This window comes from Lemur catta, chromosome 3 (genome assembly GCF_020740605.2).
Source record: "Lemur catta isolate mLemCat1 chromosome 3, mLemCat1.pri, whole genome shotgun sequence".
NCBI lineage: Eukaryota > Metazoa > Chordata > Mammalia > Primates > Lemuridae > Lemur > Lemur catta.
The window spans coordinates 19,239,014-19,255,050 of NC_059130.1; the positions used below are offsets into that span (position 1 = coordinate 19,239,014).

Sequence of the window (16,037 nt, forward strand, 5' to 3'; positions counted from 1 at the left end):
CACGGCGCCCGGCCGGGAAATGCCACTTTTGAAAAGCGAAGTGAAATGCACCTCATGTGACTAATTTGCTAAAATGCACAAAAAGAGGTGCCTGGGCAGTGGAGGAACCAGTGGGTCTGCTCTGAGGCTGTTTTGGAGGCTGTTTTGGAGTGCGGCATCTGTCCCGCGCTGGCCCTCACCCCCAGAGCCGGGAGGAAGCAGCTCGCCAGGCCCCAGCAGGCAGTAGAGAGAAAGGACAGGTCGTGGGTGGTGGGAGAGGAGGAAAGGGAGGAGTAACCGGTGGGGCCGCTTTCCCCAAATAGAAATAGACAAACAACAGAAACAGGACTAAATCATCTTCCCAGGACATGCTGACTGGAAGTGGGAACGGTATGGGAATTACAGGGATTCTGGCTGGAGCGAAGGGGCTACAACAGCCCCCAGGGGCTCAGCTGTAGACTCGCCCCAATAGGTGCATTTGCACGCGCACACACGCAGTGCAGACACATGCCCGGGCCTCCTGCGTGCCGCCGCTCGCTCGCCCCGCCCCGCCCCCCCCCCCCAGATATGCAGTACTTATCTTTACTCACACGGGCAGATGTTGCATGGAGGCAGATTGGGAGATAGAGACACAAAGAAAGATTCCTGTGCTGACGCAGCTGTCCAGCAAAGGCACACAGGTGATCCGGACCACTTGGGCAGAGTGAGAAAAACACACAAGTGTACTGTGTTTATGACACGCCTTTCCATGCTTTGATAGCCATTTACTGCCCTGGCACCCCACTTCCATACTCTGAGACACCAGGAGCTGATTGTCATCATCACCAGGGAACCCTCTCTCAGAGGGTACCTAGCAGCCACAGGTTTTCCCTGGAGTGACAGCATCTGAGGCACAGGGACGAGCGTTTGGGTACGTATTGCAATAAGGTGGCCACACTGAGACTCGTGCTCCTGCAGACTGGAAAGCACTGGGCAGCAGTGTTTTTGTTGGATGTCGCTCTGAAGGCCTGGCTTGGCTCAGAGACCTTCCTGGAGTAGTAATGTAGGACCGGGGATTTCTAATAAAATTTTCTAAGAAATTTTTTCAATAAAATCTGTCTGACAGGTCCCTGCTCCCTTGGTGAGCAGTACAAGCAGCAGCCGCGTGCCTGGCACAGTGCTAGTGCTGGGTTGATGGGACCTGCCGTACATCTGCCTCTCACCCGACAGTGGGAGGCTCTCGGCTCCGGGCACTCCTCAGATGTCATTGCATGCTGTCCTGAGCCTACCTCCCAACTTTGTTCATTTAATACTATTTTAATAAAGAAGCGCTGTGTATTGTAACATTGTACAGCTGAGTGTTACAGTCAACGGCTCCCATCATTGAGCCCCAGCTGTGTACAGAGCACCTTACTCATAGACTCCAAGCAGTCACTCCAGCAACCTCTTCCCCAGGAGCATTTGTGTGGGAGAATCTTGGGGAAAGTTTCCTGGACCACCTGGGGTGCTGGTGGAAAATGTAGATTTCTGTTGTCTCCCTCCCAGACATGTTCTTTGAGGGTGGGGCCAACAAATGTGCACTGGAGCTCATACCCTGGTTGGCTTTCCTGCACACTTTTTTAAGTTTAAGAAGCACTGGTTTAGGATTTCAGGCTTGGAGGATGAGAAATCTTCCTTGGATTATCAGATAATAGGCTCTTATCTGGTTAACCTCAGATGTTACCAGGGGAATTTTTAGTTGTTTTGCATTTGGGTGCCCCAGGCTCTTTAAGAGCCAGGCTGGGAGAGTTGGTGGTCTAGAGCCCTGGCTGACCACAGAGAGGCTGTTTCCAGCCCTGGATGGCTTCCCACCTGCTTTCTGGCCTGCTGGTGTTCAGGCTCCAGGAATTGGCGCTCAGTGAAAGAATTGTGATTTCCAGTGGAATTTGTGCTGTCACAGGATTTGACCCGTGGGACTAGTGAATAGCTAGATGGGTTAGGTGAGCACGTGACTTGGATGGTGGCCTAGAGTGTGATAAATGTGAGAGCGGTTGGGGAAAGTGGAAATGGATTAAGGTGGAAGAGGGGGCCTCATTCATCTGGCTGAAGGTGGGGTGGGCAGAGGAGCACTCTAGACTTAGCCTGATGCTCATTCTGAGGATTGACCAACCACATGGGAAAGCTCTCCCAAATTCTTTATTGTTTCTCACAGTGGTTGCCCTTTGAAGTGATTGTCTTTGACAACCCTGAGTGTTGGGCGCACAGCTTTGTGCTAAGGTCACAGTCCAATCGTGACTCCTAGCAGTAGCTTCAAAGGCATATTTCATAGCTCCAGTAGTTTGTCCGGGTATGAGGATGAGCATTAGGAATATTTATGCTATAGGATCTTCTTATTGCTCTTCAAAACATTGCCCCATAGTGGGTTTGAATAGAGGTGGTGGCAACACACCTGGATTTAGATCCTCCTCTGCTACTTATTACAACTTTGGGAAGTCACTTAAATTCTGTGAGCCTTCATTTCCTCATCTGTAAAATGGGGGCAATAATATTGGCCTCATAGGGTTATCGTTAGGATTGAATGAAATTAATGTAGTAAAACACTTAGCAAAGTGCTCTATAAATTGGAGTAGGGGTGGGATGACTGGCATTATTAGTTGCATCTCTAGGTACACCACCAAATTCTCTGCTTACTTGGTGGTTTCCCTGGCTGCCTTGTTAAAACACCTGAGTTGACCAGAACACATCTCTTTCTAGAATCTAATTTAGCAATAGATTGTAATTATAAATTATGCTCTAGGGACAGAGTTGTTGTCACTGAAAGATTCCCATGGGGCCATGGGAGTCTCCTGGCTCTTTGAAGGAATTAATCAATGCTTATGCCAGGGAGGTATTGATAAAGTAGAAGTTTTGGCAAGAAATCTACATTTTTTAGAGGAAAGTAGCCAGTTAATGGGAGATATGTGTATGGAGAGGAGTTACTAGTTCCATTTACATCTCTGTCCAAGGTATACTACTGTGCTTTGCAAAGTCAGTCCACGATTCCTTGCCATTGGCTAGTAGTAATAGCAATAATAAGAGCTAATGTGTATTAGCTCTGACTCCACACCCCGTATGGAGCACTGCGGTGCATTATGTGGTATTATCATTGTCCCTACTTCTCACATAAGAAAATTAAGGTTTTTCAGAGGCTGAATAACTTAGACAGGGTCACACATCTAGTCCAGACAGAGCCAAGATCTATTTGTCTCCAAATCTGCGTGCTCGATGCTACTTCTATCCTGCCTGGGAGACCGTTGGAATGAGTGCAGTTGGTTGCAGGAAGGAGGACTGATATCAAGGTGGCTGGTGGGGACAGGAGGCTCAGGAAACTTACTGACCCTTAGCCACTGAGGGGCTCCCTTGGTGGGGGCTGCCTGATTTGCTGTTGGCAGCCAGAGGCTGGGGTGCCAGTTTCCATAGGTGGTTATTGACCAGGATGAGCTCCGGGCTTGGCCACAGTGATTGGTTCCTTTTGTAATTTCAGGATTGACCCAAGGCAGGGTGTTTTCACAGTTGTCCTAGAAGACCACCCAGGAAGTTCCTCTGGAGTAAGATGATGAAGCAATTTGCTTCCTTAAAGGGCCTGAAAACACACACACAGCCTTCACACCTCTTGGTGTCTTTTGTCCTAGTTTGTTTCTGTGGGTGTCTTCAAGTTCAGCTAGAACCTATGGGAATGACTTTTAGTTTTGAATTTGTAAGAACGAGAAGTGAATGATTCTCTATACTAGTTTGGAATTTCCTTTCTTCTCTTGTCCAAGGTGTAAGGTGTACAGTGTGTCCCACATTTTTTTGGACAGACCAAAAGTCAAAAGTTAGATATTCTGCAGTGTTGTCCCAGTAAAAAAAAAAAAAAAAAAAAAAAAAAATCCTAGAAAATTGGTTTAGGCAAATTACAACCAAATCAAGTTGATAAATATTGAAGTCAAATGTGCCTTAGCTACAGAAATTCTAGAATTACAGTTTTAGGCTTTGGAAACATAAGGTCACTGTTGAGAAAAGAAGAGTGATGGTCTTTGTTTTGGGTCTTGGAATGGCAGGAAAAAAATTAAGTAGGGAGTAAAGATCAGATTACCCATTTGAAGGAAGGGTGGGTAGGTATGGGTGCCATGTGTGTGTGTAATTTCCTAAATTCAAAACCAAATTTATAATACATCTCACTGAACCCAAAGAATTAATTAACCTGGCATAAATATGCTAGCTGGTTGGATTTTTTTCAGGGAGAGAACTAGAGAGAGACACAAATCACCGCGTAATAAAGATGTCAGAGCGTCAGAAAAGTCTGTCACCATTCAAGCCCCCACCGGAGAGCCTCTGTTGGCAAACGATTCTGCTCGGACAGAGGAAGTTCAGGTAAGGCTCAGAGGTGGTCTGTAAGCACACTGCCACTTGACCAAGACTCCTTTCTGTAAATGTTTTCCTAAGTCTTGTTGCAATAGGTTCTCTTGGGTTTTTATCTTTATTTTTCTAGCATGTTAATTAGTTTATCTATGTCCCGTGGTCTCTTGTTGGCCTAAGGATAGCCTGTCCTGCCATTGGGTAGCTTGGGGATTCTTCTGACGTGTGATTGGCTGGCCTCCTCTGAAGGGTGTTGAGGACAAGCCCGCAAGGCTGACAGGGCAGTGAAGGGGAAAGTTATAGGCCAGAGTCTCCAGAGACTCATTCCAAAATGGAACAGTGTAAGAGAGGAAAGCAAAACCTAAGTAGTGTTAGGAAGTCCGTCCTGTGCAGACAAGAGCATTACTACTAGATCTATGAAATAAATCGGGGGCTACACACTCAGGGGCCTGGTAGGGAAACATAAATGAATTAAACATAAATGAATTTGCCCTGGGTCAAAAAGAAGGGGCAAAAATATAAGCAGGCTTTGGGATTAATAGCAATCTGTGCAGTACCTTAGTGTCGATGCCATGGCATGGAGCGAAGGAGTCTGTGATAAACTAGAGAATGCATTTGCTCTGTCAAGGGAACAGCAGCTCCTCAGCTCCAGATAGTTAATTGCTACTCAAGAATGCAGGGATTCAGTGTTACTGGGTCTTGCAGTGTTTAAGAAAAGCTAAGAATTATGATTTTATGTGAAATCCTAATTTCATGTAATTTTGAAACACTGGAAGTTTATTAATTTAAAAGAAAACATTATGTGGGCTCTTCTCCAGGTCCCAAGTGTCTGGCAGCCCACCTGATTTAAATAAACATCTGAGCTATATCTAGAAACATGTTTGCATGCCCTCCACACATCCTGAAATATAAGCATGTCCAGCCTTGCCCCACATAAACAAAGCAATGTATGCATACACAGCTGTAAAGATACATTACTGTAGATAAGCATGTATCTATGCACACCTGGAGATACACAGATATGTGTTTATAATCCAACAGATGGACTGAAACTGGAATTCCTCAGAGCACACAAGTTGTTCCTGGGACCCAAAGCTGCAGTTGTGGGTTGAATGTGGGGTTTGTTCAACGACAAGCATATATATGCCTTTAGTACTGTTATACTGCTTATCTTGGCTCTGGGAGGGCTGATCCTAGGATTAGACTACCCTTAAGTGCTTCGGGAGGTCAATTTCCTCCTAGATGTGGATTCAGAGGTGGTGGTAGCCCAGTGGGAAGATATTTCTTTCTTTTTTTTAGCTTCACTATACCTTGTAGCTCACTAAGAGCTACACTGGGAAGCTGTTGTATTTACCCCAGGATGATCTGGTGGGAGAAGCATTGAGATGAACATTGTAGGCTGTATTTCTCAGTAGCTATTTCCTGGAGCAATCACAACTTTGAAGGCCTCAGTTTCTTCCTTGAAAATCTAGGGGATTAAGCTGGGCACGTTGGCCCCTGACTGTAATCCCAGCTACTTGGGAGGCTGAGGCGGGAGCATCACTTGAGGCCAAGAATTTGAGACGAGCCTGGGCAACGTAATAAGACCTCATTTCTAAAAAAAATTTTAAAAAGCAAAATCTAGGATATTAGGTTAGAGGATTTTAGATCCTGTTTGTTCTAAGAACCTCAAGTTTGAAAGGACCCTTTGCACATCTACATTGTTTAGGCTCACATGCACAATTTCTTAAAATGGACAGGGGATCTAGTTAGCAACTCTGGCAGGAGAAAGGATGAGTAGCTAAATCAGAGCAGTATGGTGGTCAACAAAATGAATATAGGATACTAGTAGTAATTATTTCAGCATTGATTATCAACTGAATACTCGGCCCAATACAAAACACGGAATCCAATATTTGTTTTCACTAAGAGTGTTACAAAGAAGTCAATTTTCTGTATCCTGTGAATTTACCATATATTAAAGCAAATTGTATACTTCAAAGAACTAACAGTAGACCCACCATTTTATCCAGCAATCCCACTATTGGATATTTACCCAAAGGGAAAAAAGTCATTTTATCAAAAAGACACGTGCACTCAAATGTTTTTTGCAGCACAGTTCACAATTATAAAGATGCAAAATCAACCCAAGTGCCCATCAATTCATGAGTGGATTAATAAAATGTGGTATATGTATACTATGGAGTACTATGCAGCCATAAAAATGGTGAACTAATACTTTTGTAACAACCTGGATGAAACTAGAGACCATTCTTCTAAGCGAAGTATCACAAGAATGGAAAAACAAGCACCACATGTACTCACTATTAAATTGGAACTAATTGATCAACACCCATGTGCACATATGGTTGTAAAACTCCATGGAAACCAGGTGGGTGGGAGGGGGGAGGAGGAGATGGGTAAATTTACACCTACCAGGTATAGTGCACACCACCTTGGAGATGGCACACTTATAACTTTGACTCAATTGCACAAAAGCAAATCATGTAATTAAAATGTTTGTGCCCCTGTAATATTCTGAAATAATAAAAAAAATAAAGCAAATTGTGTATCTTTGAATTTATGACTCTCTTCCCTTGCTGATACATTTTTTTCATTTTAAAAAATTGATCTAAATTTACACACAGAGAAATGAACAGATCTTAAGTATACAGTTTGATGAATTTTAACAGATGGATATACCCATATAATGCGCACTCCTACCAAGAGATATATTTCCATCACCCCAGGAAATTCTTTTGTGCCCTTTCTACTCAATCTCTGCCCCACCCCCACTTATTGTGTTGATTTCTATCATTGTAGATCAGTTTTGCCTGTTTTTGAATGTAATATAATTAGAATCATACTGTTTCCCCCCCCAATCAGCATAATGATTTTGAGATTTATCCATATTTTGGTATGTTTCAACAGTTCATTCTTTTATTATTTTTTCTGTGTAGTATTCCATTGTATGAATCCACCACAATTTGTTATCCATTTTCCTGGTGGATGGACTTTGGGGTTGCACCATTTTGGCTGTTATGAATGAAGCTGTTAAGAACATTCTTGTATAAGTCTTTTCTGGATATATGTTTTTGTTAACTTTGGGTAAAACCTGGGAATTGCTGGGCCATATAGTTAAGCATTACATTTAAGTTTTTATGAAACTGCCAAATCAGTTTTCCAGAAGCACTGGACAGTCGTACACTTCCACCAGCAGTGTTTGAGAGTCCTGGCTGCTTCTGGCTATTGTCTTAAAAAGTAGTTTCTCTCATGGTATGTTTAGTTTGTCATGAAAACATGTTTTGGAAGGAATTTTTGAGCTGATCTGACCATAGATATAGATTCTTAAATTTGCTTAGCTTAGTCACTGAGAAATATTGTCAAACAGTGCTCGATCCTGATACTTGTTAAGTGGATCTTGCAAACATCACGTGGAGGTTTGCAGAAATAGGTGTATTCGCTGCAGGTAAGCTTGTAGGTTGCCTTGCCAAGGCCTTTGTTCTTCAGGGCTACCGCAGGGTGTACTAATAATATACATACCCAGCGTGAACTGTAAAGTGAATTGGAAAGACAGTGCAGGATAGGTGAGCTCTCACCAGGCTAGTCTAGCTACTGGATTGTTTATTGCAGGGCAGACAGCCCCAGGCCCTCAGAACCTCTCAGCGCTTTTCAACACAGCCAGATGATAATCAATGTTATGTTAATGAATCACTCAAAACAAAAAGATTAAATTATGCTTTCTCTATTTGAAAACGTAAACACATAATACAGTTTGGAAATTTCAATGAAAATTGTTAAAGTTAGAACATTCCATTTTCTAGAAGCCCCCGAGTGCGCATGGGTAAACGAGGCAGGCCCTCCATATTCTCTTTGTGGCTTTAACAAATGGCCTCGTTGTCTTCTCCTCACCAGGATGACAACTGGGGAGAGACCACCACAGCCATCACGGGCACCTCGGAGCACAGCATATCCCAGGAGGACATTGCCAGGATCAGCAAGGACATGGAGGACAGTGTGGGGCTGGACTGCAGGCGCTACCTGGGCCTCACCATCGCCTCCTTTCTTGGACTTCTAGTTTTCCTCACCCCCATCGCCTTCGTTCTGTTACCCGCGATCCTGTGGAGGGATGAGCTGGAGCCTTGTGGCACAATTTGTGAGGGACTCTTCATCTCCGTGGCGTTCAAACTCCTCATTCTGCTCATAGGGACCTGGGCCCTTTTTTTCCGGAAGCAGAGAGCTGACATGCCACGCGTGTTTGTGTTTCGTGCCCTTTTGTTGGTCCTCATCTTTCTCTTTGTGGTTTCCTATTGGCTTTTTTACGGGGTCCGAATTTTGGACTCTCGGGACCGAAATTACCAGGGCATCGTGCAATACGCAGTCTCCCTCGTGGACGCCCTCCTCTTCATCCACTACCTGGCCATCGTCCTGCTGGAGCTCAGGCAGCTGCAGCCCATGTTCACGCTGCAGGTGGTCCGCTCCACGGACGGCGAGTCCCGCTTCTACAGCTTGGGACACCTAAGGTAAGGGGGAACATTGGGGAGACAAGAAGGATGACGCTCTTCAGCGTGTGAGGGGTGATGACAGGTGCCAAGTGCTCGGACCAGGGTCTGACTCCTTTCTGTTCTGGTTTGGGGGGGGCAGCTTTGTGAGTGCCAAGATGTGTGTGGGTGATGGTGGGGAATCTGTTGCATTGAGACTCTGGACCTCGGATGGGGCAGGGCAGTGGCTGGGTCTGTTCTCAGAGTTGTTGACAACTCCCACAAGTGATGGAGAAAGAATATACATGGTGATGGCTGCCTACTTTGACCTTGAAGTTGGCCTATAGATGATAGATAAGGTGACCAGCAGCTCCATTTTGCCCAGAATGGTATATCTGGTTTACTCTGTTGTCCCAGTGGAAGTATTAATTGTTCCCTTTTTTCCCCCCTACTCTCAGAGGTATCCTGATTTGGGCAATAAATTGTAATAGTCACCCTGGTGACCCTCCAATAAAATACCAAGTGCAGGTTAGAGACTCCAAATGCGTAAGGGTTGAGTGTTTTGAAAATGTATGCATGAGGAAAAAAGTTAGAAATCAATTGGGATGTCATACTTTAAATCTATGCATAAAATCTAATTTTGTGGTTAACTGAAAGAGTGATGATCATCATTTATTTATGTGTACCTCAAGGTAAGCACTCTATGTAGATTGCATATTTAGTCTCCACAGAACCCTGTGACATAGTCCCAACGTTACAGATGAAGAACCTGGGGATTTAAGTAATTTGCACAAAATACTATGGCCAGCCTTGTTTAGGATTCACTCAGATGGCATGAAACCAGGGCTGAGTTAAGCCTCCATTATGGCTTGTCTCACTTTGTGTTTTGTGGCCTGTTTTCCCATCTGTATAATTATGGACTCCCTGAGGACAGGGGCTGCCCTCACTCCTCATAGCACCCTCGGTGCCTGGCCTGGAGCATGGCACGCAGGTGGCACTCAGCCGGTCAGTGGGTGAAGGCATAGCCCGATGTCTGACTGCGAAGCCTTTGCCCTCTCCGTGGCTTATCTGCCTCCTGGGGCAGCAGATGCTGATGTGCGTAACCTGCGTGGTGCATGGTAGGCACTTAGTTAATTGTACCTATTACTGTGATATTGTCACTGGCAAAGCAACCACCATTGCAAGGGCACACCTTAGTGGGTTTCAGAACAATTGGCCTTGTCATAGTTCTGGCTGCAGTCCAGGGGGGTGGCCCAGCGCTGGTTTGGAGTCAGGCCACACTGCCAAACCGTGTTCATGTTGGCGTGCACCCTTGTCCTTCCTCTGGCCTCTGGCTTTCCACCTGAGGACTGAATGATTCAATGTCAAGGTTGCTGCCATCCTAACTGATCCATGGAGGGGATCAGTGTCCAATTCCCTTGTCTGCTCAGGAAAATCTGGCATTTCACGTGCTTCACAGATTCCTGTAGGGTTCTGAAGGGAAGTCGGTACCTGCTGCATACTCATCTCAGACAGCTTTCTTCCCCATGTTCTACATTGGAGAGGGACCAGCAGGCTCCTATTACATATCTGCTAAGTGCAAGCCCAGGACTTGGGGTCCAGCAACACAAGGATGGCTGCCTGCAAAGCTCGGTCTGTGACCTGGGAGCTCACAGTTATTTGGGGAGAGACCAGCGCACCGCTGTACAGCAGACAGATGCTGAAACAGGTCTGGGTGCGGGTGATAGGAACACAGGAGAACAGGGGACTTCAGACTGTGGCAGCTGTAAAGCCCAGGAGATGGTCTGTCTGAGAACAGGTCTTGCTGAAGTTAACGCAGTGTAGAGGTCTGGCTGTGGTCCCCGTGGAGGTGAGTGAAACTGGGGCTCTATAAATGTAAGTAGCCAAGATACTGGCCAGGAGTGGGGCCCGCTGTGGTTTTATTTTGGGGCCTTCAGCCCTTGTTGGTGTGAATCCCACCTGTGCAGGTGGGAAAGGGTAGGGCATCTTCTCACCTTCAGTAGCCCAGGGTGGTGGGACTGACTCCCCTCCCTGGGCTCCCGCGTGCTCCTCCCTCTAAGACTGGTAGAGCTGCACACTCGATGGGGTGGGGGCAGGTTGGGGGGCAAACCACAGCGCCCGAGGAAAGTATGCCTGTGGTGTGTTCAGAAGACGTACTTAGCAGCAGCCCTGGTGTCGCACCACACTGCTGTGCTGGTCGGGGTAGAACCAGGTGGGCGAGGCCGGGCTGATTGTGCTGCACAGCTCCCAGGCTTGCTGCAGACCTTAGTCCGTCCCCACTGGGACCAACAGCTGCCCAGTCTTTCCTCCTAGAACTGAAGCCAGTGACCTCAGCTCCCCAGGAGACCCAGAGGGGGGTGAGTGTCAGCAGCCCTGGGGGAGCGGGTGCTGAGGTGGTCCCCAGCCTCCTCCTTTCAGCTGCTCTTCAGGGCCGTCTGTTTCCTCCTCTCCCTGCCTTTAATAAGGCCCCCCTTTTTCCCTCACAGGGAGCCCCTGGGTCATGAGGTGAGAGAATGGCTGGGGAAGGAGCCGTCTTTGCTGCAGAGAGAGCCCTCAGGCAGGGCCGGATGCCGAGCCAGAGCAGGCCGGGCATCTCTCCCTGCCGCCATTGTGTGGGCCCGGTCACCCGCCGGTCCCTGGGCTAAATCTGGTCCGAACCCAGCGGTGGCTGGAAGAGTCGCTGGGCCAGAAATATAACTTCTAAGCCCTTTTGTGAAGTGTGGAAACAGACAGGAGGGAAGCGGGAGCGGGATAGACAAAGTGAGTCTCGGAGATCAGAGTAGCAGGGGTCTGACAGTCGCAGGCCGTTGCTCTCCCTTCATGCGAAGCCTCCGCCGTAGCAGCAGCCTATTGGGCTTGGGCACAGGGCGCGGGTGAATTCCTTTTTTCTGTTTTCAAAGATGGTTTCATTGAATCGACTGAGCTATTTTTGAGAGTTGTTAAAAGAATGCCTACTCTTTAGTTTCTTAAAGAAAATAGGCTTCTCGTTAGCCCCCATAAAAGGCACTTGCTGTGGCACTGCTTGTTGGCAGGAATGGGGTTTGGGGCTTATTTCAAAACTTTCAGAAATGTAAAAAGTTATTGTTATTGAAAGTGAGATACCACAAATACGTTGAAACCTTTGCCCAGTGCCTTAGGAGTTACAAAGGGCCTTTCCTAGGTTTGGGCTCATTTGCCCTCCCTCCCTGCTGCCCTGTCAGGGGTCTTAGCATGTCAGGTGCCGGTATCCCCCTCAAACAGTTGAGGGCCCTGAGCCACAGGTCATAGGGGACCTGCTCAAGGTCACAAGGAGCTAGCGCCTTCCTCTGTATCACACCCCTCGCCCACTGTCCTCTCCGCAGCACCCTGGGGTCTCGGCGCAGTCGGTTTGTGACTCTCCTTGCGAACCTCACTGGTCATTTTTCTTGGCCTCTTTCTCACAGCGAGTTGCTAACTTTTCCAGAATTTCACCAGAGAGCGGCAATTTTTGATCTGACTGTATTTGGGGAGGAACTCAGAAGAATAGAAGAGACTAAAAATGACACTTAACTATCCTGATTAATAGTTTCTCAGTTTTGAAATCTTCAAAGGGAAATTCTGTGAATATTGGCAGATAGGTGCTGGTATAGTTGATTAGATCCGAGATGTAGAACAACAAAGAAAACCGTTAACAGTTACATAGTCCTTACTATGTGCCTTCTAAGCTGTTAACATGCAACTCACTTAATCTTCACGACAATCCTGTGAGATGGGTACTGATATTCTCCTTTTCAAATGAGGAAACTGAGGCACAGGAGAGTCAAGTAAGTTGTCTAAGGCCTCACATGGTTTATAATTGTGGGAGCCAGGATTGGAGCCCAGGTTCTCTGGTTCCAGAGTGATCTTAACCATTTTACCATTATTCGCTGCCTGTGAGTGGAGGGTTCATGTTCACCTCACTGCTTTAAGAGCACGTGAACAAGCTGACAAGCAGTGTTTGAGTGCTTGCCACGTGCCAGGCTGCATGCGAGCATTTCAAGCGCAGCTTCAGAGCTGGAACAGACAGAGTGCAGGGGATTGTCAGAGATGACTTGGACTCTGAGGTCTGTTCCTTAGCTCCATTAGTTATTCACTCCGTCAACCGAGCTAGACTTCTTAAATGGCAGCTCAGGGGGCAAAAGAGCACAAAAGCAGAAGCTGCCAGGCCTTTTGAGGCCCGGGGCCTGGAGCAGGCGCAGTGTGACCTCTGCTGCATCCCCCCGATGGAAGCAAGCCCCAGCCCCGGTGGAAGGAGCGAGGACTCACGAGGCAGAGAACACGCGGAAGCTCAGCACAGCGCAGCAGACTGGCACGGCCAGGACGGGCTCTTGCCCTCAGAGTCTGCTTATTCTCACTTTGTGTGTGGCTCTAACAGATTTACTTACTGATTTCTGTATGTTAAAAAGTCCAGAAGTAGCTTATTTGGAGCCTGGGCGAAGAGCTGCTTTAAAGAGATGCATGACCGTCAGTGAAAATGGTGGCTGGTAGTCATCAGCAGGGAGCGGGCCAGAAACCACGAGGACAGATGCAGCACTCAGCACCCTGGGGCACTTTCTACTCACAGTGGCCCGTTCTGTAGGATATTCATATCGCTCAAGTTCCCTCGTGCCTGATTCCGCCAGCAGATTTTAATTGTTTGGTCTGGGAACTGATCACAGAACCAACTGCCCGTGCTTTTGAAGAAATGATTCTTGGATTGCTTTTCAAACAGTGGAAGTTTGTGATTGTCCCATTATTGTGTTGAAAAAAACTGTTATGGACTGAATGTTTGGGTTTCCCCCAAATTCATACGTTGAAGCTCCAAGTCGCAGTGTGGATATATTTGGTGATGGGGCCTCTAAGGAAGTGATTGAGGTTAAATGAGGTCATAAAGTAGGGCTCTGATCCCATAGGACTGGTGTCCTTAGAGGAAGAGACTTCAGGGACCTCGCCTGTCTGCACACACATGCTTGGGAAAGGCCCCGTGAGGCCATAGGAAGAAGGCGGCTGTTCGTAAGCCAGGAAGGGAGCCCTCAGCAGGAACCGAATTGGCTAGGACCTTGATCCTGAACTTTTATCCTTCAGAACTGTGAGAAAATAAATTTCTGTTGTTTAACCCACCCACTCTGTGGTATTTTGCTATGACAGCCTGGGCTAAGACAGAAATATTATGTACACTGGTGATTTTTGACCCCAAAGCTCCAGAAAACCATGGGGTCCACTCTCCCCTGATTAAATAGAGCTCATCTTGTCCTTTCTAGCATGTGTGTGTATCCTCCCAGCTTGAATGGGGCCTTGCTTCTCTGGGCTGCACTTTGGTGTTCTAGTTTGAATTGAAGATGGAAGAGTCTCCTAGGGAGGTTAAAGTTACTCCAGGCTATATCTATAATATATCGAGCTCCTTTTGAAATCTTTGCCTCCATCCCATGTTCAAGACTGGCACCAACCAACAGTCTCAGGAGGGCCCAGAGCCATTGGCTGTGACATTGGAGATTCTTTTAAAATGATCATCAGAGGTGTTGGCTCATATTATTACGATCATGGTTTCATGTACAATCTCATTTTTAGAAATGTGTCTTTTTTTTTTACTTGTGTAATTACTTTTCAATAAAGATATTTTGCCAGCCCTCACCCCTACTACCTAAAAAAGCAAAGGACGAAAACGAGTAAGAGCTGAAAAGTAGAGTGTGAGGCTTTTGCTGAGACTCTGCTTTGCTGTGGGGGAATTTCGAAGGCGGGAATGGAGCTGCCGTTTGTGGTTAGGTCCTGTGGTGCCTGTTAAAAGTGGCTTTAATGAGAGTGTAAGGTGCTGCACACTGAAGCCCTGTGTTTATTCAGCTGCCTCCTGGCAGCAGCCACAGCTGGATGGTTTGCCCACAAGCCTTGCGCCCTCACAGCGTGGCTGCCCAAGGGGAAGGGGCGGGTGAAGGTGAAGCTGGCTTAGGTGGCCGACCTGAGGGGCCTCTGGGAGCCGGTCGAGCTCCCTGCATGCTGTGCTGTTTGTTTCCTGAAGGACTCATGCTGCAGGCCCGGCCCGGCCTTCTGCACACTCACACAGATCGATGGGTGTGATTTGGTACAGCGCATGGTGGGGCGGTGACACTCCGGAAGGCCAGTGGACGGAGGCTCCTTTCGCTCTCCTGTAAAGCCACAGCACAGCTCTGCTCTGGGCCCCGCCCGGTCTCTGTGAGTGGAGATCCAGCTGGACAGGCCAGTAGCCCCAGGCTCCAGACTTTTCCTTGTGTGCACCTGTAGTGTACTCAAGGCCAGGCCACAGGTGTTGAGGAAGGTGAGCATCTGGGTGGGTCTGGAGATGTTCTTAGTGTGTATCTAAATGTACTTCTTACAACACTCTTAACAGGCAGTTGTCTTTGATCCCCGCGTCTCTGCTGTTTATCTTGGGGTGATTCAGCACCATAATTTAAGGTGCTGGGAAAGCTGAGTTCCCATCCCAGGCAGGGGAGGTGCAGCTCAGGTTGGACCATGCAGGGAGGGGACAGTGTGACAGGGTCTGTGCCATGGCCGACAAGCAGAGCCACAAGCCCCCCAGCTGACTGTGGCAGAGCCAGACCTGTGGCCGAGGGGAAGCTGTCTCGTGGGTGCCCGGTGGGGGCGGTCTGCCGGCACCTCTGTGCTGTGGGGAAGGCAGCCAGAGGGGTCCAGCCACAACCGGCTCAGCTGCTCAGAAGGAGGTTGTCCGACAGTGTTGTCTCTGCAGTCGGAACTGCCTGCTAGATCGTGGCGTTACGCCCAGGAGTACGCGTGACAGCTCTGTGTTGTTTAGTTCCTGAGACCAGAAGAACCAGGTCATTGCATGAGCTGTTAGCTACTTCTGGTTCTCACAAACTTCTCCCAGGAGAGTGGTCTCCTCTGGGCACGCTCTGGGTGTGGTTTTCTTTGTAGTATTAGAGAGGAAATTTTCCAGTATTATACTTTATTATCGGAAATTTAAAGTGGGCACAGGAAAAGGCATGGAGAAGTGTCCTGGGTGTCCCTAGTCTGTACTTGCAGGCCATTCCCTGAGTACCAAGTCGTGTCAATTCTGCCTCCTTGGAGCTCTGGGATTACATATTCCAGGATTTCAATCTGCTTGTGCATTTTTCAGTGGGGATACTCCGAGGGCTTGTCCATAGCTGGATAGTCAAAGCAGAGGCCAGGGACACTTTCCAGCTTGCACATATTGATTCAAAGAACTTGGTTGCTGAAGCTTTCACGTACCTGAGGAGCCAGCAGGCCTGGGGCATGGCTGAGTTGGGGTAGCTGGGCCTCCCCAGCTGGACAGAGCCT

The 16,037-nt window shown here is 47.6% G+C and overlaps 1 protein-coding gene across 1 annotated transcript in view; it reads left to right on the forward strand.

Moving 5' to 3' along the window:
- Window positions 1–16,037, forward strand: part of VANGL1 (VANGL planar cell polarity protein 1) — a 41,561-nt gene that overhangs the window by 12,589 nt on the left and 12,935 nt on the right. The window contains exons 3-4 of the mRNA XM_045546895.1: window positions 4,197–4,329; window positions 8,209–8,816. Of these exons, the coding sequence (XP_045402851.1) occupies window positions 4,197–4,329; window positions 8,209–8,816 (741 nt within the window). The remainder of the gene's footprint in view (window positions 1–4,196; window positions 4,330–8,208; window positions 8,817–16,037) is intronic.